Source organism: Hordeum vulgare, chromosome 3H (assembly GCF_904849725.1).
Source record: "Hordeum vulgare subsp. vulgare chromosome 3H, MorexV3_pseudomolecules_assembly, whole genome shotgun sequence".
NCBI lineage: Eukaryota > Viridiplantae > Streptophyta > Magnoliopsida > Poales > Poaceae > Hordeum > Hordeum vulgare.
This window is the reverse complement of record NC_058520.1, coordinates 30,599,262-30,624,062: the sequence shown is the minus strand read 5'-3', so window position 1 is coordinate 30,624,062 and position 24,801 is coordinate 30,599,262. Positions and strand designations below refer to the sequence as shown.

The following is a 24,801-nucleotide window of genomic DNA, read 5'->3' as shown; positions in this document are numbered from 1 at the left end:
TCAGTTACCTCTGCCTGATATGTACTTATCTTCATAATGGACATATCCAAGCCCTTGGACTTTAGCAACAGCATTTTCATGACTTTAGGAACTATGATGTGCCCTACATAAGTAGCAGCAGCAATGTTGTGCCTTAGGTCAAATTTCTCCATCAAATATTGCCTTATCTTGTCAAACAGATCTACAATGTGCAATCCTTTCCATTTTCTTATCTTGGAATTAAATGACTCTGCAAGGTTATTATTCACATAATCTAACTTGCAGATTTCATTGAAGAGTGCCCTAGCCCATATCTTGGTGTGATGCTCATCTAAATACTCTTTCACATCAGGCTTGCTATACAACTGCCTCAGATGATAGTTATGCTTTTTGCTGCTATAAGTTAGGCAACATGGCCACAAGTTCTCATCAAAGAATTTCCCCTTGAACTTCTTGGAGAAATTAGCATCAAGGTGCCTCATGCACTCCCTATGCTATACTCCTTGGAACACATCATCTACAGCTGCTTCAAGTCCTTTACAAGCATCAGTGTGTATGACAAGCCCTTCTGGGTGGCCTATGAGCTCCTTCAAGTGCTTGAAAACCATGTCCAACTATCTATGCCCTCTACCTCTAGCACACCATGAGCAACTAGAAAGATCCAGTTGTTTGCATCTACAACACAAGCACTTACAAGTTGTCTTCTATACCTCCCATTCAGTGCAGTGGCATCTACTCCCAAGTATGGCCTACACCCATCTAAAAATCCATTCCATCAGGCCTTAAATGACACAAAGGCTCTCCTAAAACACTCTTTTGACCTGGACTGGCCATTTTTCTAAAACTGTACCGTGTGCTTATCAATATGAACTACACTACCAGGTGATGCCTTCTCAACTTCAGCTTTGAATGTGTAAAGCAAATGAAAACTTTATGTCCACTTGCTTACCATAGAAAACTCTCATGTATGGCAGCTCAACCACATACCTTTTCTTGAGATAAGTTTGGACTTGTGGCACAGAAACGTTGGAATTTTCTCTGGCCCAGTTCTTAACTGCATCTGCAACCCATCTGCACTTTGCTGACCTCAACCTTTGTCTTCTTGTCACACTAGGACATGTGTAAGGATGTTTGTTAACTTTCACCTACAACCACAATTAACAAGCAAGTAAGACTTACAGAAGAGCACACAAATTCTATATTGGATGTGCTCAAACAATAATAACATGCAATATTAATAGGGCATTTCCTACTTGTTAGTACCTGAAACAATTTGTTGTTTCTCATTAAGGAGGCATGCATCCTCCACTTACACCTTTGATATGCACATTGAACTATCAGTCTACCTGGCTCACTCTTGTCACTCACTTTGTGTCTTGATTGAGAAGGTGGCAAGTGCACACATCAGAAAATATTGTTCCTTCTGCCAAAGAAGGACCATCTCTCTTAAACTGCACATCTGGCCTATCCTCACCAGAACTCTCAAAATAAGCCATGTCATCACCCTCCTCTCTCTCATGTGAATCTGTCTCTTCAAACTGACGAGGGAGGATATAACCTTGATCTTCTGTAACTAATGCTTTCCCCTTGGGCACTTTGCCAATTACAAACTCAGATGCAAGATTTCATCCTCATCATCTGCGGGAACATCATCAGGTGCTTCCTATTCTATGACAGGAGCACCATCTACTTGTCTGCTACTGCTAGGTCCTGCTCCACTTAGTTCATGTACTGAACTAGCCTTTAAAATTTCATGTCTTCCTACCACCACAACTACCTCTACCATCAGAATGACCTTTGCCAACAGAATTTGCTCTGCTACCTGGATTTCCTCTACCACCTGAATTTCTACCCCTCCCTCTTGTTGGATGCACCTAGCTTGAGAACTGTTAGCTTGTGACCTAGTAGTTCTCCTCTCAAGCTCTCCTCTACTTCTTTGTATTATATTTCAATCTCTCCTGATTTACTTTGTGCATACATTGCAAACATGATAGCTAACTCATCATCACACTGGACAGGCACCCAAACAGTGTTTGCCATGTCCCAATACCTAATTTCAACAGCATCATATAATCCCCATGGATATTTATCTCAGATAGCACTTCTAAACTTGAGAAAAGTTGGTGTACAGTTCACAACCAAAGGGAATGAAAACCCTATGCAAATCCTTTGGTACGAGAACTGCCTAACACACTTGTTTCCATCCTACATTTTAGATTAAACGCTCTAGTTGGGTCCATCCTACGGCAAATATGCAGAAGAAAGAACAAATCATGAACAACACAAGCAGTATTGATGAAATTAACCTAAACAAGTGTGCATGTGAGCGTAGAGACATACCCTCTTGGAACCTCTCTTGTCATCGCCGCAGTGGTCTACGAGCTCTGTGCTCTGCCGCTCCCGCAGCTACCACGAGCACCGGCCATTTCGCATGGTCATTGCCTCCTCTACCAATCCAGTAGGGTGAAGATGAGCAGCGTAATCAGATCCACCCCCTCCGCATCTGGATCCACGACCTCGCCCTCGGTAGCCGCCGCGGTAGAGGAAATGGATGAACAAGGGTTAGGGTTCGTCTTGTCGTGGGAGAGAACAGAAGATAAGAGATAGGAGGGGAATGAGATGTGGATGGGGAGATGTGTGTAGGCCCCACATGTAGGAAAGAGGGGCAACGAGGGGCGTACTTGTCTAGAAAAACTCTCTAACGCGGTCAAACCACTTTGACTGGACGGAAAGGGTACGAAAGGGTATTTCCATAAACGGTTAAGATGGAAGAGAGGTATAGTTGAGCACCGTTTTTATTAGGGGTAAAGATGAGGTCGGGACAAAGTTAGGAAAAAAATGTAAATATCCCTATATTTTAAGGACAAAGGAGTATGTTGTTGGACGGTCTCCGGCCCTAACTAGACGTGTTCGTGGAATGTTCATTTTGTTACCCTTACAAATGTGCCAAGTAATTGCTGTAAACCGATATTCTATCTTGACCATTATATTCAACAAAGGTTTATACCAGCTCTGAGTTAAACTGTAGGTGTCCCCAGCTTTGAAGAATCAACTAACACAAGGGCTTGATGTATTCTGGTTTTCTGCATCTACTAGCTGGTTTGGTGATCGCCACCCCCTCACCCAATCCACTGGAGGATTCAATCTATTGCAACGAACAAGGCCTTGGGAGGAAGAATGCACTTTCAACAATCTGAGCTGACGTATCAGAAACTAGAATAGCACCAGGAATCCAAAATGTAAAATGCTATAACAAACGGGAGATGATCAGTTCATCCCATCTAGGCAATACATTTGAATTAAGCAAACTGAACAATTACCAAAATACCTTAAATTAATATAAGATGTTTTGAATAATTTAATATGGACTACATAAAGGCTAAAACGAGTTAGAACATCTCATATTTGCGAACGGAGTATATAGTACTTGGAAAAACTCATATAAGCTTTACTGGTGAACAAGGCACACTATCTGTCTATCAATGTATACAAATGAACAATCGTAGGTACGTGGATACTGATTTTGGCTAGACATTTGTCCCCCTTGCACTTCACACTCACAGAAAGCAAAGCACCACAAACCAGGACTTTAGTATTCATACCCATACTGAACTGTCTACTGAGACAATATCACCCAAAGCCGCTGGATCTGGGCGTCTTACAACAGCAAAAGTGTCAGAAGTGGTATTGGGTCCACATCTGGCCATGCGTGAGTCAGAAGGAATCTTCCAGAAGCCTCCGTCAGATTAATACACCCAACAGCTCGCGGCGGCGTCTTGATTCTGGGACGAATACTTCATTTGAGAGATGAACTCCATTTTCATTTGCAGCTGGATTTTGGTGGCCTCGATCTCTGTCCTCCCTTCCCTTCCCAAGGGCGTGCATCCTGCGAGCACATGATTTAACACCTCCAGCGCATCAAATTCAAGGGAATTCTTCTGTGCAGCGTTCGGGAAAAAATGTCTGACAGTACGCAGCTACCCAGCAATTTCCCCGTGTGCATCGGCCGGCTGAAACAGGCAATTGTTCTGTCTTTGACCAGAAGGCTCAAACATGTCAACAGACATTAGTTGATTTCTCCATCATCCGCATCTTTGCTGCATGGCTCTTCTTCCTCTTCTTCCTCGTCTACTTTCATAAATAGTCCAAGTTTTTCCAACATGCTGCCAGAACCAGGAAGAAAAATGGGCATGCCATCCTGGGAATGCTCTGGACTCGTTTCATCAACAGAACTCACAATATGTTCTGTTGTGACCGTACCAAGCATTTCTAGGTCCTTGGGGTCGACGCTGTCATTAATTTCTACAGTTCTCTCCATCTGCATCAGGTTTCAACAAACTCTTAGCTATAAGACAAGAGATGAGAGTTTTATAGCACCAGCAAATGTACTTCATTCACTTGCCTCTTGCAAGGCCTGACGAGCCTTTTCCCTCTCAAGGTCCCGCTTACGCTTAGATTCAGCTTCAGCTTCAGCTCTGCGAGCTTCCATAGCTGCATTACCTTCAGCTAAAAGCCGTTCTTTCTCTGTGTTCATAGGCAAGATAATTCTCAGAAAAGCAGGAGCTTACTACTTGGCAGCAAATAAACAGGTGCATATGCTTTTTACCTTCCTTCTGAAGTTTCTCCAGCTCCTCCTGTTTATCTCCACCCTGAGCTCATTAGGTAATTACATGTCAGAAAGAGGTGCAGCCAATGATTTAGGAAAAAAAGCTAGATATAAGAGCTCCCAAACCTGGCTAAGAATCCCACGAGCTTTCACAATTACATCAGCATAACGGCCCCTCAAAAGAGCTGCTCGCAAGAGCTTGTCCGGAGAGACTTGCCTGTCAGGTTTTGCATTCTCCCCTGTATTTTTCATTGGGAAAGGATAAGATGCAGATTAATGCACCAAGACCCCTTGGTGGTCTCATATGAACCTGCTTACAAAATCATGCTTACCCTCAGGTGCAGCCTTCGACTCATTGTCCTGCTCACGAAGTTCCACATCAGCAGTAGTGTCTGTGATTTAACCATTGGTAAGTATGACAAGCCTTCTTTTATACTACTATAAAGGGGGGTTTGCCTTCGTAATGGTTCGACCTCCCACGGCCTCACCTCCACCAACTTTTACCATTAAAAAAAGAAAAAGAAACATCTGGTGCCCACACACAAGGTCTCCCCACAAAAAAAAGGCCATAAAAAGGAGCCGTCTTACAAAAAAAGCCACACGTTAGTACATCCTCCACCTTCTCCCCAACCTGGGAGTACTAGTCTACAAACCTCTCTCGCTCACGAATCAGAACCAACCGGCGCGCACGTCGGCGCCCCTCTCCCGTGACCACCCCCGATCCAGGCGGTGTATAGCACTATGCAACTGCATCTCCATACGACATGTCCTCGCTCCACCGTGCCTTCATCTTCAACGGGAGACGGGCTCCTCCTTGGCTAAGGAGGTGGGGGAGGAGATTGGCCCATAACCCAAGATCCCAATCGACGACCGGCTGAGGCTGAGCATCGACGAACATAACGGATCAAAGGCGCGTTGCGAGGTCCATCTTCCCGTCAATGAAGCCCATCCTCCGTGTGGTTGTCTGCTGTGACACCCTTCGCGAGGCCACCTCCACACTGGTACACTCTCCTGTCTGCCTCTTATTCCCTTTACCTAGGCACACACCGACCCGGCTGACCCTTCATCGACCGGTGGCAAAGGTGTTAGAGGAGTTCGTCCCAAGGTCGCATATGGAGCACGTCGACATCGACGTCTCCACCCCGCATTGCTCAACACCAACCTCAAGACGGCAAGTTCCCACTTCCCGTCGAGGCATTCCATGAGTGAGTCCACAGCGCCGACTGCTTCCTCTTCGGCTGGATCAAGGGCGCAACTACCCACCTCTTCTTCTTCCCTTGCCTCTTTAAGAAAAATTAAGGTTCTCTTCTTGGTCTGATTCCGAATAGAGCTCGAGCTCAATCTTGATTAATTGGTTATGACCTGCACTATTATTGTTGATACATACTGTTTGTTGTTTGGTTGGGTAGTGTAACACCCTGGTTTTTTGCCCTTTTTCTTTTTCTTTTTCAGTTGGTTTTTCTGCTGTCTGTTCTGGTTCTTCTAGAACCAAATCTTCTGGACTTGTCAAAACAAAAAAATAATTAAAATCCATCCACCCTAGTTACTCTTCTCCCCAACCATCTTAACTTTTGCTCATAGATCAAACTTAATACAATATATTACTTTTATAAAAAAATATCTTCTCCATAGCACTTGAACCATGATGCAGCTAACTTGTCTGGCTTTCTGTAAATCCCCAAATAATTCTCATAAATTCTTTAGGCCAAAAATACTTCAGAAAGGTCCCTGGCTTACCCAGAAGCTTTTGCAATTGAGCCCCTCTTCATTTAACTTTCTGGACCTACACCCGCAAAAAAAAACTATCTGGATCTAGATGACAAGTTGTACAGCAAGTACCAGCAAGGAGTGTGCAACTGAGCTACAAACTTGCCTAAGAGCATCTCTAGTAGAACCCTCAAACCCTTAAAAATAACCGTTTTTTTACAGTTTTCGTCCGAAAAACGGCGTAGACTAGAACCCTTAAACCCGTAAATATTTTTAGAGGTCCGACCCTCAAACGCCATCGCAGCCTGTAGAAGTGAGGGTTGGGGGGAGTTTCTCCCCCCAACCTGCACTCCATTTCCTCGCAAGCGCGGGAGGAAGTTTCAGCTTCCTTCCCTCCCTCCGCAGCGCCGCCGCCGCTCCGCTCCGCCGCCCCTCCCTCGATCCGCCACCGCCGTCCCGCCCTCCGCCGCCTGCGCCCCGCCCCGGCCGCCCTCTGCCGCCGCCGGCCCGCCCTCCGCCGCCTGCCCCGTCCGCATCGCGCGGCCGTCCCTCCGCCGCCACGCCCCGCCCCGGCCGTCCCGCCGCCGCCCCGCCCTTCGCAGCGCCTCCGCCCCGGCCGGCCCTTCGCAGCGCCTCCGCCTTGGCCGGCCCTCCGCTCCGCCTCCACGCCGGCCCTCCGCAGCGCCACCCCGCCGCCGCCCGCCGCAGCGCCGCCCCGTCCCGCCGGCCCTCCGCAGCCCCGCAGCGCCGCCCCGTCCCCGCAGCCCCTCCGCAGCCCCGCCCCGCCGCAGCCCCTCCGCAGCCTGGGTCATCTCCGTCAGCAACGCCTACAGCCTGGGTCATCTCCGTCAGCAACGCCTACAGCCTGGGTCTGAATCAAACTTCTCTACTTCATGTTTACTGAATTTCACTGAATTTACTGAATGTGCATAGTCTCTGAACCCAAGTCTGAATGTGCAAGGTCTGTTTCAGGAACACTAAATGTGTGTGGTCTATTTAGCACATTCAGAGACTACACACAACTGTTTGGACTTCTACAGACCTTACTGAATGTGCGTAGTCTCTTTGTTTACCGAACAAAATGGTTTTGATTGCGACTGAGCAATTAACTGAGCATTTATTTTAATTGATCAGCTCCTGTTTGTGGTCTAATTCTTGTACCCTGTCTGCTGCTGTTTGTGGTGTGTGTTGTTAATGGATCTCCAGGTCGTGGATCAATAAGGAAAATCATGAAGTAATCCTGTTATCTAATCATGTGTAATTGTCTCCGTGAGTAATGCATGTGTGTTGTATGTCTAAATGTCTAATTGTTCATGTAACATCATGGATTTTTATGACCTGAAATTATCATGCGTGAATAAAATCAATGGATATGGTATTCATTCTTTTTCAAACCTTATGTGTTTCTTTCTGCTTGAATGAATGGGGTACAATACAAGTTCCGCAACAAGGGACTTTTTTTGCAATTAAGTTCTCTCCTTAATTGACTTCCTGGTCATTATTGTTTTATTCGGTGTTGTAATAATAACTAGAATGATTATTGTTTTATGTCAAATGTGATTGAATTTGTGATATGTCATGTGATGAAATGTGTGATATATGAATGACAGTTTTAAGGTTTGGGGTTGGGGCAAAGACTAGAACCCTCAAACCCAACCCTTATAACGGAATATTCCGTTATAAGGGTTGGGTTTGAGGGTTCTAGTCTTTGCCCCTGTTTTTCAACCCTTAAAAGAGTCAAAAATGTGCAATTCTCAACCCTTAAAACTGGTTTTTGTTTTAAGGGTTTGAGGGTTCTACTAGAGATGCTCTAAGTGACTAAACCAGCTACACCAAAAATCACAACCAGACCCCTAGTGGTTTGCATTTTGCACAGCAGAAACACCTTATACCCAGAAACTTCTAAAAGGCCCAGCTGGCAACCTAATCCGTCCCCAACCCCGGTGTCAGCCACACACACACACAGTGCATCGCCCCCTAGCTACTTGACAAAGCTGGACACGCCCGTGCCCACCCATGCCAAAGATGCCCTGGTAACCAAGGGTTGGCATGGCAGAGCGCGCGCTCTGTGTAGCGCCCTGCCCCTGGCCAAACGGCCGAGGCTCAGCAACACGCCCCAGGCAGCAGGGCAGCTACCAGAGGAGAGTGTGGTGGAATGGGGTGGACAACAGACGAGGTCCACGCATCCAGCTGTAGCAGCGCATCACAGTTAACTCAATAATCAATATCTATAGAGCTTGAGAGGAGAGCCAAACCTGGTTGCACTCGTGAGTCTGTGTGTGTGGCGGCTACACATCTGGGAAGGACTGGGAGAACCCCTTTCTAGGTCACACAAGGACTTGGCCTTGTGGGCTTAAGTGAGATGGGCCAGACAGCCCATACCAGTTCAACAATATCTCTCGCTGAGCGGCGAGTGTAGGCTCTGTGGCACATTGAGTTAGAGACAGAGACAATAGTTGGCTGATTTGTCTGTAAAGGTAGTTTTTTATTGGATGAATGCTTGTGTGTCCCCCCCCCCCCCCCAACCCCTTCGTTCATCTCCTAAATCTTTTTTCAATATTTTAAAATAAGTAAGTAAACTCATTTTCCTCTATTTATACACGGAATCCATCTAGCTATGTTGGTGGAGTTGATTTTGTGAGTTCATGGATGAGAATCAACAAAATAGTTGTTTCCTATTTTATACATCTACTCGCCTGTTAGTGTATCTTTCACATAATGCATGTGTATATGGAATATGGTATCGTCCTTTCTTGGAGACCACTGCCATAAGGAGATGAAAAAAAGTGGGAGAATGTGACTTGATCCAAGGCGGAGCAAAGCCGACAAGAGGAAGGCATCAACAACTACCGCAGGGCGTAGAAAAAAGAAGTGTGAGAACATGACTTGATCCCAGGTGGAGGCAAAGTCGACAAGAGGAGCACAAACAATGCTTAATTGTCACTGTGAGGTTGAATATGCAGCATAAATCCCATCGTCGCTGTATGTCGCATGTTCACTACTCTTGTTAATATTAACATGTCAAATGTGTGAAAAATTGTTTTCACAATGATATGAGTGCACGGTAGTCGCCAAAGTTGTAAAAGACATGATGCAAGTGATGGCTGGTGGGGAAAAAAGGCACAGGCACACAGAGGTGCTTACCCCCAGTTGCAGCCTTGGACTCATTGTCCTGTTCACGGAGTTCCACATCAGCAGCAGCGTCTGTGATTGAACCAATGGTAAATGGTAAGTATGACAAATAGAAGTAGATTAAGAACAGCTTGCAACAACAAGCAGCTAAAAGAACATGGGGATAAAACTTACGGTTAGCATCAACAGGGCTAATACCAGCATCACTCTTTTCTTGCTCTGCAGGTTGTTCTGGTATTTTAATACCCTACAAATTAGGAGAGGCCAATTATTGCAGCGCAGCAAGGTTGGCCAGTCATTGGAAATGAAACAACAAACTCTTGCCACAACATTAGCAGAACTGAATATCGTGATTACTGATCACAGTTGACCCAGAACAATGTTCAAAAAAGCGGAAAGCATAAGCGAAGGCCACAGCTTAGAGCAATGGGCGCTAAGTGTGCGCTTTACGCGTTTTTTTAAAATTGGTCAGAATTTGACTGTTATTGAAAAATATGCACAGGAAAATAGGAAACATAGCACATATGCAATTGAAATAGCAACTAAAATGCAGTTCCAACATAGCAAATACACATCAGATTCGCATAGCAGGCAAAATAACAACTAAAATGCTGTTCAGTTAAAATAGACATAGCCTGATAGAGATCATGTGGCCAGAATTTGACAGGAATATGAAGGAAATAGTTCCCAAACAGACTCTAATAATAAGATAAATGGCATATTGTCATTATTGCACACGCAGCCAAGCAGAAGTAGTTCAAAACAGCCGAATTCTGGCCAATTTTTTTTTAAACGCTTAACCTACCGCTTAGGGCCGAAGCGAAGTGTTTTTCCATCGTTCAGCGCTTAAGCATCGCTTAAAAACGCTTTCTTGAACACTGACCTAGACTACTGTAAAGGTATAGCAACCAGATCACCATCTGTTATCTGGTTCAGTCTGACCAAGGAGAGTCAACCAATGAAATACAAGCTACAAAACTAACTGCAAATACTGATACAGCATGGTACTATCAGATAATTGGACAAGTGGGGTCAAGTTGCGAACAGAAGGGCTAGTGACTACAGAGGCGGTAAGGAAATTGACAAGGGAATAATGGATGAATATAGAGAGCTGAGGAGAGAAAGAATTAGTGGGGTTTAATCCTGCTAACACACTCCATTGGTCCATATGTTCACTAAATAAGATAGCCCTTTTTGCATTAGCTGGCTTAACTGAAGGATCACCCAATAAAAAAGTGTCGAAGTACCTTCACAAGCTTTGCTGGGCTACCAGCTTTTTCTGGTTCACTTTCAGCGTCACTGCCTGAGTCAGAATCTGCATTACCAGCATAGCAAATACGATCTGAGGACACCTTTAAATGATAAATATATCAAATGCAGTAGGATCTTGTAGACAACTGGGACGGACCGTTTAAAAAACTTAACTGGTACAAAGTATCTGTAGTTCCCAATAATAATTTTAAGAAAGCATCTATTGTGCCCTTGCAGTTATGTATGACCCCTTGCACCACATATTAGTTCACTATAAGAACCAGGGCAAGGTAATTGGAGGATGGCATTCTTGAAATCCTAACTTATATAATTAAGTTTCTATGGATACCGCTAAGTCCCCAGAAAGATAATAATAGTTACCACCTATAGTGAAGAATGTTCGCTTCTCAACTTTTGCTTCACAACCTTACATAAACTCATAAACTCAAAGTTCACAAAAGATTAGCCAACGAAATATGAACTAGGGATAAGCACAAACCTCTATGAAAAGAACGCGAGGAAAGAAATATAAAGAACGGAGAAACATGTTTTACAACGATGTACCCAATGGAAAACACAAATGTAGATAACTAAATAAGTCATATGTACACACCACTGGATGAAGATCCCGAGTCACTGCTGGAACTACTTGGACTCCCACATTTGCTTGTTCTGATCTCTGGATCCTTCTCTATCAATATAGGGGATGCATTGCCGCAAATGTCCACATCCTCCTCAACAGGCTCACCACCTGAGTGCACAAAAAAGTCAATCTCTAACAACTGCATTGATGGCATTAAAGTTAAATCTACTGATAACCTCAAAGGGTACATGACAAAATACCTTTGCAGGGATTTGTGGACGAATGACTGAGGCCAGAAACATTCACAGCCTCATTCTCAGAAGGCTCAGATTTTGTCTGCTGGTGATCTCTCTCTTGCAAGTACTTGTCCACATGCTTCTTCAATTCTAATAGCATGTCATCACTGAGTGCATGGATATCAATCTCTATTTCTCCATCACCAAGCTGATCTGTATTGTTGTCAATACACTGCTGTAACATATCAATGATGTGACCAGGTAATTCTGGATCCTCAGACAAAGAAGCTAAGCAGTTTCCAAAGGATTCTTTCTCCTCAAATGTCATCTTCGGCTTCACAATCTCAGTTGGCCTGACACAATCTATTGACAAGTCACTGCGGTCCACAGGAGGGGTCTTTCTCCTCTTTGAGTCAGCCCTATCAACCTCAACATGTGGCTTAATGGCAGCAGAAGCTAACTTCTTCTCAACTGTTTTCCATCTGGACTCGAACATTTTATTCAGTTGAATGGCCATATCATGCACTGCATGCCCTCGGGGATTATAAGTTATCGCATTGTTAAAGGTCAGCCTGACATCAGCTGCAAAATCAGAAGGACTTGTGTAGGAACCAGAATCTAGCTTCTTCTTGATGGTCCCAAGGTCCATCGGGTGCTTGATAATTTCATTATAATCTGGAATATTCAGCTTTTCCACGTCTACTGGAACATTAAAAATATGACTAAATTTCTGAGTCATCAGCTTCTTCAGAATAGCTTCGCACTGCTTCAGAATTGTAGCTTCAGGCAACACTGTAGACGTTTCAGGCCGGGGTTTTGTTGGCAAGAAGCGTCCCTTGGCACCACGGAGAACATGGCTCCCCCGTTGCACTTTTTTAGCTCGAGGGGCAGCCGACGATGAGAAACCAGGTGCTCGGCTGACAGGCATGATGGCCAAAAACTCTGGCCTCTTGAGGAGATATCTGACAGAGTCAAGCTCTGCCCGGAATCTCTTTCGAAGGTAGCGCCGCTCAGACGACGACAACTTGGACGGGACAAAGATCTCTCGCTTCACATCAAAGCCATCGCTATTGAGGCTGATGCACTTGCGTTTCGGCGCAGACGAATCTTCGGAGTCAACACGGACAGGGCTGCCCGACTCGCCTACAGTCTCTGCATACCCCGCGCCCTGGTAAGCTATTTCATCGTAGCCCCGTTTAATCTGCATCTGCGGCCTGTACTCCATGAGGACCGTCGGTGTCATGTTACCAGGCGCCAGCTAGGCAAAGATCTGCTGAATGGTGACAAACAGCTTCAGGCACCAAACACGAAACCTGCCGCGGGTTGAAATGGAAGCGCACGAACCGAAATTTACAGGCATTCAAATGATGTGCGGCAAAACCCTAGCATCGCATTTCGCCCTAGGGCCAACCCGTACCGAGCGGCCAGCCGCATACTAATGAAACGAATCGGAGCAGGACAGCGACACGCGCAGGGAGTGAAACGAATGTTCCTCTCCCTGAATCCAAACGGAGGCTAGAAATGTATAGGTCAACGATTGCATTCCAGATTGGGGGTCTGGAAGGGGGCTCACCTTGGGGTTGGAGACTGAGGTTGTCGGGGGCGGGAACGAGGCCGGGACGTGCGCCGTGACCCCCTGCACGGCGCCGACGACCTCGGGGGCTGTGGAATGAGGACAGATCCGGCACCGTGGCGCTCGACGGTGAGACGGTGAGGGCCTCCGCGTACCGGCTGCCGCGCGGCGGTGGGCAGGGCTGCCGCCGGGGCGCCGGCCGGGCCACGGGAGCCTCCTGGGAGCGGGACGGCGAGCGGCCGTGGCGCGGCGAGGGTCCTCCGGGCTCCGGCCGTGCCGCTCGGGGGGGACGGGAGGAGGAGGGGGGGGCGCAGGTGCGACGCGCGGTGGGCTGCTTATCCTTTTCCTCCTCGACGAAGCGACCGAGCCCGAACCGGAAGTGGGGTCAGGTCCTACCTGCGCACGAGTCTAGTCGGAACCCGAAGTGGGGCCAAACCCATTCGGTTCGGTGCGGCTTGGGGTGTGTGGTCTCGGCGGGCATTTATAGGCGCGGGGTGGGGGTGCTCTAGGTCCGGTACTGTTTGGGGGGAGCGGCCGTCTTTTGCCGAGCACGCGGATAGAGGGGGCGGGGTGACTTGGAGGTGAAGGATGGTGACACGTGGAAGCCGGTGCGTGCCTGGGTCCTCGGACCCCTGTTTTTGGGTTGTGAAGAGATGCACGTAACGGCTACGGGAAATCATATCTCCTGATAGCAACTCTAGCAGGTGATGTATGAACATGTCCCGCCCTAAAATGATTTTACGATCGAACATAATCGTATTCTATTTAGAGCCCTTCGGTTTGTAGGAATAGAGTCACATTCCTATAGAGAAATCCGTCGTGTCCTTGGTATTTTATAGGAAAATAAATATTAGGTTTGTCTCAATGGAAAAAAAATCCATGATATGAACCAAAAGACATTTTCTTTTCTAATCCTATTCATAGGATTTGAAATACATGCATCTCAATTTCTATGATTTTTTTGTTCCTATTATTTTCCTGCCCTATGAACCAAAGGAGGCCTAACTTAAAAAAAATACTCGATAACTACTAACTTGACATCGGGGCGGCGGCTCACGACTTCGTGTGGATGTAGACCTCGCACGCTGGACAGTAGAGGGTGTAGGCTAGCTAGCACTCCGCCTCTCCGGCTTGATGTGTTCGATGACGCCCTCTTCGTCACTCACCATTGCTTCCTTCGCGACGTGGTGCTCCATCTCCGCATCATGGAGCCTTTCAGTGGACGAGTAGACTTGCTCATCGAGCTCGAGAATGCGGTTCCACGTGTTGTCGTCGTTGTCGCGGGATAGCGCGGCTGCGCCGAGCACCAGCGCCTCTACATCATGTTGGACGCATGAACCGCCGCAGCCCCCACGTCCCCGACATCCTCCCAACATAGATCTACGTTGGAGAGGGCAAAATAGGGCTGGAATCGGTGGGATTGCAGCGGAGGGTGGCGGAGCTTATACCAGACGAGAACCCTAGAATGCCCCTACAGTAGATATAACGGTGAATGTGTCGCTTTGCGTGCTACCCAATATATTTTTATGGGCCGGGGTATTTAGTACACCTGTTCGAGCCCGAAATAGCCCAAAACCCATAAAACGGGCGCAAATATGGCGCAAATATGTCGGTCGGTGGCAGGAAAGCTCATCTGCTAGAGTTGCTCTAATAGCATCTTCAATCCAAAATAGCTAATTTGACCCATATACAATGGCGGAGGCAAGATCCTCTAGATATCGACGTTGAGAGGGGCCGATAAGGGGCCAAATAAACAAACTTTATTTGTAGTGTGTATAATACAAAAGGAACTCATGAACATGGCATGGGGCCCTGATGGCCGCCCATGTCTCCACCACTACCCATATACGTCTCCGAACAACACATCTCTCGTTTCTAGCACATAATTGGAACATATCATAGCATAGGTGAGTTCATACATACCATGAGACTACCAAACTTATGGCATCTTCCATGTAACTAAATTAGGACCATATAGATGAAAGTCCATTTCTGACGGACGCATTGCCCTTCCCGTTGTCCTTATTTATGTATTCGTTGTTGCGAAACTAGTGGTTGAAGACGTGATCGGGGTCAAGGAGGACCTACTTGGTGACGCGGCACCGAACATGTTAAGATCATCCTCTTTGAGGGAAGGCTAACGAGGGCACATGCGGCCAGGCATGTCACTTTGCAAGGATACAGAAACATGCATATCCTCATCATCAGTCACTGTTACGTTGCATGCCACCTCTATTTCATGATAGGCACGTCGTCCCTCGACTCACCGAGGGAAGGGGGAGCGGAGCGAACTGGATGCGAAGTGGGCTGATAAGAATGGGTAGAGTTTTGGTTGATGGGGATAGGGATGAGATTTTCTAGGGTCGGGTGGGCCGGTCCGACGTTCAGGCGGCCCTAAATCCACACCACATGTGAGTTGGGTTTGACGAGGGTCGAACATAAACGCATATGGGCTAGTTTTAGGGTGTTAGGTTGAAGAAGCTCTAAGTTACTTAACTTTTTAGGTGCATCGAGCCTTGGTGGGGGTATGGGACCATCATGTTAGGTAGTGTAGGTTTTATGTTAGTCGGGTTGCCCACTTTGCAGTAACGCATGGGCTGAGTTGGCACTTATTTGTTTCACATATTACTATGTGCAGTGAGAGAGGGGGAGGTGATTAGAGTTGTGGTAGCGATGTGTTTGCGATCGAGGTGACGGTCTATAGCTGGCCGCGATGGTGTTGGTGCTTTCTTGGCTGGAGGACTCACTCCGTTCATAGGTTCCTGCTGTTATGCACCGCTTTCATCCAATACGCTTCTCCACATCGTCTTCCTCTTCTGCTTTAATGTGGTTCACTGCTTTTCATGTACTTTTTGGTTATTGTTGGTTCAGTTGTTGATTCGCACATTGTGTCTCGCCCGTCATCGGCCTCTCTCTCTCTCCCTCCCTCCCTCTCTCACCCTCCCTCCCTCTCTCTCTCTCTCTCCCCCTCCCTCCCTCCCTCTCTCACCCTCCCTCCCTCTCTCTCTCTCCCTCCCTCTCCCTCCCTCCCTCTCTCTCTCCCTCCCTCCCTCCCTCCCTCCCTCTTTCTCCCTCTCCCTCTCCCTCCCTCTCTCCCTCTCTCCCCTCTCCCTCTCAATCTCTCCCTCTCCCCTCTCTCTGTCCCTCCCTCCCTCCCTCCTCTCCCTCCCCTCTCCATCTCTCTCTCTCTCCATCCCTCCCTCCATCCCTCCCTCACTCCCTTCCCTCCCCCTCCATCTCCCTCTCCTTCTCTACCCTATCTCTTTATTCTGCTTGAGCGGCATTGTCGCTCCTTGCCAGCAAACACGTTGAAAGCCACGCCTTTCCCTTCCCGCATTGCTCCAGTCTCAATTGTCATCTTTCTGTCTCGATCTAACAATATCATTAGCATTGGTCGCATTGGAGGGTGAGAAAGGTTATCTTGCGACAACGACTGCTCCAAGCATGTCGTTCGTATTTCTGCAAGATTGACAAGGACATCAACATTGCCGATTGCCTCACATATGAAGTGCTCTCATCAAAGGATCGAGAAATCTGACCAACATGGTGTGAATAGGATACTATGATTTTTTAGATTAACTTCTAATCTTAGGGCCAAGTGCGAATAAATGAGTTATTTAAATACACTATCTATGATGCAAACAACCATATGTCAAGCAATCTAACATAATAGGAAAGCAATAGCCATAAAATAGGCAGCGAACCAGAAGCAAACAAAGAAAGTAAAAAAGTACGGTAAAGAATAAACAAGTAAGCCATGATGTATAACGAAGTTGACACCCTTTGTTTGTTGACAATATATATAATTGGTCCATGTGCATTTTTTGTATTGAAAATATACTTTCATAAATCATGTACCGCTTAGATGGAACATAAATTACTGTCCTCCTTCCTCCAATGATATTTCTGTGAAACAAACATTATTTGCATAACTTTCTCAATCATCGCGAGGCCACTTCACACACCATGGTGATTCAATTTTTTATTGATTTTGGAAACCTTCTAGAAGATTTTGCTCGGTTTCACTATCCTTTCTTTCCTATGGTTTTATTTCTTTTTTAGTTCGCTTTTACAATTTTCTTGTTTATTTTATTAATTCATAAACATTTTCAAAATTAGCGAACACTTATTTTAATTTATGATCATTTCTACCGATTGTGAAGTATTCTACCTTAAACGCTATAATAGAAGGTCCTTAGGTAGAGACCTTCTATATGACATGCTGCCCACCAAGGGCCGTGCAAACGCACACCGTCCCTTCCCCTGCAGTGCCAGCTTGGGCCGGCCCATTTACAGAGCTGGGTGTCCCTGTTTTATTTTTCGTTTTTACTTTACTTTTTTTTATTTTATGTTTTCGTTTTATTCTGTGCTAAAATAATTTGGGATTACAAAAAGGTTCTAATATTATAAATAAATGTGACTTACGAATTTCTTTATTTAGATGAACAATTTCTTATGAGCATGTTTTTAATAACGATGAAGATTGTTTTTTGTATTTGATGAACAAATTTTGAATTCTATGACATTTTTTAACTCGATGAAGGAAATTTGTTTCAGAATATTATTTTAAAAAATAGGATGAACTGATTTCGCCTTTGATGAACATTTTCTAGAACCAATGAGGAAATTATGAATTTGATGAAGATATTTTTAGTTAGATGATTATTTTTGGAATTTTTATGAACATACTGAAAACCCCATGAGCAAAAATTTCTATTTTATGAACATTTTTTTGCATAGATGAACCTTTTTTGAATTCGACAAATAAAAATGTTTATGAATTTGCAAGAAAATTCGCAAAAAAGTGATAAGGTAAGAAGAAAAGATAAAAGAAAAAACTAATAAAGAAAAAATTCAAAAAGAAAAAAATAAAAGAACGAAAAATCTGGAAAATGGGCAAGCCCATACGAACACCGAGTGTGCGAGGGCGGTACTCACCAGGTCGCTCGTGGCGACCCGCACGTTCGAAATTCCGAAATCACCAATTGAGAAGTAGTACTTTCAAGGAACACTTCCACCTTCCCAGGTTGCAACGACTGCGCATGTGCGCTACTTATCGCAACCTCAAAGTTTCTCCTTTTTTCCGTAGATTCATTTATTCAAAATGTTTTATCTCTAAAACCATGCGTCTAAATCTTACACTGTTTTCATACTTAGATTCCTCACGTCAAGATTTTTAAAATTAGATCCCATGTTGATAGATTTTAACTGACTTTTTTTCACAAAAAAATCGGATGAAAAAACCAAACCAGGAGCACGTTTTTTTTCTTTCTGGATTTGTCAACCTTCTAGGAGGTTTCTGAACAGGTTTTTCTATTTCCTCCCTTTCCCTTTTAGTTTCTTTTTCTATTTTTTTATCTTTATATTTTTTATTTTCTTTGCTCTTTACTTTTTTTCATGTTTCTTTTGTTTGAAATTTTCAAAGATTCATTTGGAATTTTATAGTATGTTCTCGGTTTTAAAATTTGCTCCCAATTTAATCTTCAGGAATTTCAAAAATGTTATAGTTTATATATTTTGTTCACTCTTTCAAAAAATATTCGTGTTTCATTAATTCTTTCAGGATTCTCTAAAAATGTTATTCTTTTAAATTCTGTGCAAATTTCAATAATTGACCAGTAATTTAAAAAAAATGTTCTTGCTTTCAAATTTTATCATGTTCATGTTTTCAAAAAAATATCCATCTATTTCAAAAGTTGTTCTATTTATAAATATGTTCATAATGTAATTCATAAAATTTTCATGTTTGCGAAAATGTACAGAATTTTCAAAATATTTTCTCATTTCCAAAATTTGTTGACAATTTCATAAAAATAATCGCATTACAAAAAATGTTGAGGAATTTAAGAAAATGTTTTTGGGTTTCAAGAAAATCATTATGTTGGAAATAGTTTAATGTTGTAGAAATCTGTTAGGTTTTGCAAAAAATGTATGTGTTTGTTCTAAATTCGGAGTAAAAAATTGTTCACATGTTTTCAGAAAAAGGCTTGGAATATCGAATTGTTCGAAATTTTCAAGAAATGTTTCTAAAATGTTCACAATTTTCAGGAAATGTTTCTAAAAGGTTTTGTGCAAAATCTCAGCCCTGATGTGTGTTGTTATAATGTTTGCCGCCTTAATGTTTACAGGCAGCTGCGTCGAGATCCCATTTGACGCAAAATGCGTCATATAGGACGTCCGCTGCGTCCCGTATAGGATTCCCTTTTTTTTTTCAGGTCCGCTGCATGCTGTGGGGCCGTCCTAGTCGTGCGTCGTCCGTATGCGTTGGGATAGGTCCTGAAAGACTGCGGACTATCTCTCGTTTTAAGCGAGATTCCCTTCTGTCTCGCTGAAGATATTTCCTCTGCAACGAAGTTATCGGGCCGGCCTAGATTTATTTTATTTTCATTCGCGGTCATTCACTGTTTGATGGGATGGTTTTCGTCTAGTTTGCTCTCTAGGTCATCTTTGTTCACTTATTTGCCATACTTTTTTATTTCTCAAAAAACAAATTGCCAAACCTCTTGCAATTATTTCCTCCTTTTTGTTTTTCATTTTATCTTTATCTTCATCTTTAGCTTATTTTTCCTTTTTCAGTTTTAATTTTTAATTGTTTTTCTCGTGTACATCAAGAACATTTTGCTAATACGCGTTTAACATTTCACAAACACAAGTTTAACAATTTTTAATACATGGCAACATTTTTTGTTTACACCTAATTTTTACATATGGGAAACAATAAATTAAACAAATTTCAATACAAGATTAACAAATTTCCTAACCAATTATCTCGAATACAAGTTTAATATTTTTATAATACATGATAAAAAAATTTCCTAATCAATTTTTTCAAATACAAAATCAATTTTTGTTAAATGATTTATTGATATTTTTATATACATGATAAAAAATCATCATTTTTTAACATACTAAACAGTCTTATAATAGTTTAACATTTTAAAATGCTTGATTAATATTTTTACATCCTTGTTAAACATTTATTCAAATGCCTGATTAACATTTTTTGATAAATGGTCATTTTTATTCATTTTTTAATACAGGTAAAATAATATTCTATAAATGTTTAACACTTTTGAAATGATTTATTATAATTTATAGATGTTCAACATATTTTTAGATGATTGATTAACACTTTTATATACATGATTTTGTTTTGTGATTTTCCTAATACACAGTCAATATTTTTCTATACACGTTTAACATTGTTTAAATGCTTGATTAACATTTCCTAAATACATGTCCAACATTTTTTTCAAATACTCGATTAACATTGTTTTAATGTAAGAACTTTTTTTTCATATACATTGTTTTTTGTACATTTTTTGTATACATGATAAACATTCTCCCTATAGACATTAACATTTTGTAAATGTTTGGTCAACATTTTTCGAATGTTTTTTGTAGAATATATATGTGAGGCTGCGGCCTCTCACGCGTCTGGGCCCCTCCAATCCCCCCCCCCCCTCTTGAGTGATGGTTCCCTAGGTCTCGCTCCCCAATGCGAGATATAGGTCTGCCTCTGAAAGACAAGCAGAATATTATGCTCTTCATTGCACTGGGCCTAAGTACATTTTCTCATACATAAGGTAAGTATGACCGACTAAGGCCACAGAGCCTTGTAAAATGCAAGATACTTAGAGGATTAAATCAGTTCTTTAAGCATTGATGCTTATTTGTAGAGCGCGAGAACTATATCTCGCTTATAGCAAGGCTATATTGTGTCTCACGTGAAGACTTCCTTGTACTCATACAGTAATGCGCTCGTCATGTAAGCCACCAAGCCTAGATTTGGTATACTCCTCTGTAACCTTCATAAACTAGATGATACCTCGTGCGTTGCTGCAGAATTTATGTAATATATTTTGATGAGATTTGGTTGTATGAACATGAATATTTAAGTTAATACCATGAGAATCAAAACCAAAAATACATATCTTTTTTGCATTCGTCTATTGTATACTTGTGTGATATTTATTAAAATAAGTTGTATAATAAAATAGAAATTAATTTTTAATAAATGGTTGCATGTTGTGGCGGACCATTCTCCATTAATGATTGCATGTTGAGGCCTTTTACATGCATGGTTGTATGATAAGGTGTCATGTTTGTATGTTAAGATAAGCCAAAATACATCCCGCACGTTGTCGTGCAAATTTTTAGGAAGTGACTGTAATGCACTCGAAAAATCTTATACAAAAGCAAAAATATTTAGGTTCAGTGGTCTGCATGTATTGTTATTTTTCTACTGACATCGGGCAGAGTACAAAACATACTATTTTTCAATTCTAACGATCAGAAACTACCAACTACGTAACCACGATCTTGTATTTAACCAAAACTGAATTATGGCATGCACCCAGTATACTCGAGTAAGAAAATCACTCTATTTTCCATCAATTGCATAAAAGTAGACGAGCAGATGAGCAAAAGGGCAAGGAACCTGACCTCTAACTGAAGCATAAAATCAGTTCCCAAATTAATAATTTTGCCGTTTGGTGGGGAGCAAAGCGTCCAAGAATAAGATAAGATAATCTTACAATCTTATTCTAGCAAAACTCCATAACTGGCTCCTTCAATTTGAGTAGGAATAAATCACACGGAAATAATTTGCTAGCCATGATGATCGCTACACATACCCCCAATTTTTATCTCTAACTATTTTTAATAAATTACTTTGAACTATAAAAGATAACTTTATAACGAAAATATTGTGACTTTGGACCAACCAAGCAAGCAAACAGCCAATTATGCCAAAAATAATAATATCTTTATCTAATAATAAAGAGGCTATCGGTTCTGTCGGAAAACCCGCCGTGGCCTTTTTACAGAAAAGCCCCTGGTGTTATTCGTATTCAACCCGCAGTATCTTCTTTAGTTCGATCCGATCGACCGACACCCGCACAGGGCGGCGGCGGCGCACGGACTGGACGTGGGGAACGGCGGTCGCATCCGAATCCAGGCGAGCTGCGGTGGGACCTTGCAAGGCATCGTGGTTCTCCGGGGCGGCGCCATGGTTGGGGCGCAGCGCTCCCGTCCTGGTGTGGCGCATGAAGGAAGGAGGAGGACGAGGGAATCGACCAAGACGGGAGCTAAGGCCGGCGGCGCTTGGGTCGCGAGGAGGTGAGGTATGATGCGTTCTCCTCTCTATCGTAGTTACAGTGCTTGGGTCGCGAGCAGGCGAGGTATGATGCCAGATCTACCGGCCTCTCCCTCCCCAGCCCTCGGGCTATGGCTCTCCCCTCCGCCTCCGGCCCTCTCGGCCTCTCCTCCACCTCCAAACTACCCGCCCACCCCCTTAGGCGCCCATCGTCCTGCTGCCGGCGCCTCCACTCTCCATTCCTCAGTGCGCCATGGTGGTGCTCTCGCTCGCCTGCGTAACCATCGTCCTCATCTGGGTCAACACCACCAGGATCCTCGTCTTCCTCGGCCAGGAGCCGGCCATATCGGCCGTGGTCGGCGAGCACGCACGGTGGACGATCCCGTCGCTCCTCGTCTACGTGCCCCTGCAGTGCCACATACGGTTCTTGCAGTCGCAGACCATCGTCCTGCCCGTGACGGCCAGCTCCGGCGCCACCGCGCTCTGCCACCCGCTCGTGTGCTGACTGCTGGTGTTCAAGGCCGGCCTGGGGAGCAAGGGCGCCGCGCTCAGCAACACCGTCTCCTACGGCATCAATCTGGTCATACTGGCTCTGTACGTCAGGCTGTCCGCCACCTGCAAGAACACCTGGAGCGGCTTCTCCCGGGAGGCCTTCAAGGAGCTGCGCCAGTTCACCGCGCTCGCCATGCCGTCCGCCATGATGATCTGGTCGGTATATGTATACTGTATATACAATACAAAAGAGATTTTTTTATCTCCGTTTCTTCTCTGGTGCAAATTATTTTTCACTTGCAAGTTGCAGTAATTAATTACTGCTCGTGTGCAGCTTGGAGTGGTGGTCATTTGAGGTCCTTGTGCTTCTCTCTGCGCTTCTGCCCAATCCTCAGCTTGAGACATCAGTGCTGTCAATATGGTAAGCGCAGTGTGTTACGTTATGTCATGTGTGTCATGTGTGATTTCAGCTTCACAAATTAAGCACCCCTATATAGCTTGTTCTCTGTACTTAGTTGCCCCCTTTTGCAGCCTTAACACAGGTGCTCTGTTGTACATGGTACCACTTGGCCTTTCTTCTTCTATCAGGTCAGTTTGTCATTCCTCAACAGAAGAAAGACCAATTCTGAATCTTGTTAATTTACTCAGCTGATTCTTGCTATCATAATTTCTCGACCGTAGCACGCGCGTCTCAAACGAACTTGGGGCAGGCCACCCAGAAGCAGCAAAGCTCGCGATGCGAGTGGTCATGTACATGGCCTTGTCTGTAGGATTTGTGCTGGCCTTGACCATGATCTTGCTACGGAATGTTTGGGGGTACCTATACAGCAACGAGCAGGAAATCGTCACATACATGTCCAGGATGCTGCCAGTTCTCGGAATATCTTTCTTCATAGATGGGCTTCACAGTTCTCTATCAGGTAGTTTTCATTGCTCTATACATTTCTGAATATAATGAGTAAAACCCTCCCTGAGAAACATAAGAGTAAGAGATAATTATACCACATTTGTTTCAATGAAGGTGTGCTTACCGCCAGCGGCAAGCAGAATATTGGCGCAGCCGTGAATCTCGGTGCGTTCTACCTGTTAGGCATCCCGATGGCTGTGATGCTTGCATTTGTCTTCCACCTAAACGGAATGGTAAGAACTTCTCCTGCTCAAGTATTAATTTTACCAGCACGTTGAACGGGTTTCATGGAATCTGAAACTTGTATGCTTCAACTAGGGTCTCTGGCTTGGCACCGTTTCCGGCGGCTTCACCAAACTGGCGCTGCTTATGTTTATCACGTGGTGCATAGATTGGCAAAAGGAGGTAAATATAGCAGGCCTACCAAACTCTTGCACAACTATATTGAAGTTTACTCTGAAGACAGGACAATGTAATGTATTTTTTTGTTGATCCAATTCAGGCACTAAAGGCACAGGACAGGGTCTTGAGTTCATCCCACCTACTCCCGGTATCATAGAAATGTGAAGCATCATGTGCACATGGTGCAGACGGCTTGATCGGTATGGTATCTGATTGGTCCGGTACACTATATCACTTGAGCGTTGATGAGGCATTCAGCATGGAGGACATGTGGTCCTCGGATGTAAAACAGTGCTGCCATGAACATGAGATCAGCAGGCAGGCATGATCCATCAATTTTGGCCATTGTATGTTTTGTCTGATTCATTCTTGTGGTGTGTAACTGATCTCTTGGTCCAGGAGACAGTTTGTGGGTAAGCAATGCGCGGGAAACCATTGTAATCTGTTATGTGGCATGTTGAGATGCATATCCACTAAGCAGCTTTGGGGCGTCTGGAACACATAGCAACTGAAACTGAATGTGATTAATTTGAAGCACTTGATTAGTTGCAAGCTACTCCCTCCGTTTCTTTTTAGTCTGCATTTGTCTGAAATCAAACTTCATAAATTTGACCAACTTCATAGGAAAAAATATCAACATCCACAATACAAAATCAATGTCATCAGATGCGTCATCAAATTAATTATAACTTTAATATAAATTTAGTCAATCTTTAGTACAACTCAATTATTATGGAACAAGCGATAATGTCTTACGTCACTGTAACAGACTAACATTTACAGGGAAACATAACTACAGTTAAATTTCTGAACAAAATATTCAGTACTTCACATAC

The 24,801-nt window shown here is 44.0% G+C and overlaps 3 protein-coding genes across 3 annotated transcripts; 2 read left to right on the top strand and 1 right to left on the bottom strand.

Moving 5' to 3' along the window:
* Positions 1–3,400: 3,400 nt before the first annotated feature.
* On the bottom strand, positions 3,401–13,509 carry LOC123442781 (transcription factor GTE8-like). The gene is made up of 11 exons (XM_045118915.1): positions 13,068–13,509; positions 11,519–12,764; positions 11,289–11,426; positions 10,672–10,739; positions 9,599–9,671; positions 9,437–9,496; positions 4,918–4,977; positions 4,712–4,824; positions 4,586–4,628; positions 4,382–4,503; positions 3,401–4,297 (listed from the first exon to the last, which is right to left on the bottom strand). Exons 2-11 carry the CDS (start codon positions 12,735–12,737, stop codon positions 4,046–4,048), a joined length of 2,148 nt encoding a protein of 715 aa, XP_044974850.1. The 5' UTR covers positions 12,738–12,764; positions 13,068–13,509; the 3' UTR covers positions 3,401–4,045.
* Positions 13,510–22,185: 8,676 nt separating this feature from the next.
* LOC123442783 (protein DETOXIFICATION 16-like) lies at positions 22,186–22,669 on the top strand. The gene has a single exon (XM_045118917.1). The coding sequence runs from the start codon at positions 22,418–22,420 to the stop codon at positions 22,667–22,669; it is 252 nt and encodes an 83-aa protein (XP_044974852.1). The 5' UTR covers positions 22,186–22,417.
* A 116-nt stretch (positions 22,670–22,785) lies between these two features.
* LOC123442782 (protein DETOXIFICATION 16-like) lies at positions 22,786–24,521 on the top strand. Its single transcript, XM_045118916.1, has 7 exons — positions 22,786–22,872; positions 22,991–23,077; positions 23,188–23,244; positions 23,338–23,576; positions 23,678–23,796; positions 23,882–23,968; positions 24,066–24,521. Exons 1-7 carry the CDS (start codon positions 22,850–22,852, stop codon positions 24,120–24,122), a joined length of 669 nt encoding a protein of 222 aa, XP_044974851.1. The 5' UTR covers positions 22,786–22,849; the 3' UTR covers positions 24,123–24,521.
* The last annotated feature ends 280 nt before the right edge of the window (positions 24,522–24,801 follow it).

What these genes read in the sequence shown, in the direction of transcription:
- LOC123442781 (XM_045118915.1), bottom strand. Translation starts at nt 12,737, where the DNA reads ATGACACCGACGGTCCTCATGGAGTACAGGCCGCAGATGCAGATTAAA. An exon ending in GTCGAAGGCTGCACCTGAGG is followed by an intron (nt 4,825 to 4,917) that starts GTAAGCATGATT and finishes TGAAAAATACAG; the next exon opens with GGGAGAATGCAAAACCTGAC. An exon ending in CTCGTGGGATTCTTAGCCAG is followed by an intron (nt 4,629 to 4,711) that starts GTTTGGGAGCTC and finishes TAATGAGCTCAG; the next exon opens with GGTGGAGATAAACAGGAGGA.
- LOC123442783 (XM_045118917.1), top strand. Translation starts at nt 22,418, where the DNA reads ATGGTGGTGCTCTCGCTCGCCTGCGTAACCATCGTCCTCATCTGGGTC.
- LOC123442782 (XM_045118916.1), top strand. Translation starts at nt 22,850, where the DNA reads ATGCCGTCCGCCATGATGATCTG. An exon ending in CCGTCCGCCATGATGATCTG is followed by an intron (nt 22,873 to 22,990) that starts GTCGGTATATGT and finishes GCTCGTGTGCAG; the next exon opens with CTTGGAGTGGTGGTCATTTG. An exon ending in GCATAGATTGGCAAAAGGAG is followed by an intron (nt 23,969 to 24,065) that starts GTAAATATAGCA and finishes GATCCAATTCAG; the next exon opens with GCACTAAAGGCACAGGACAG.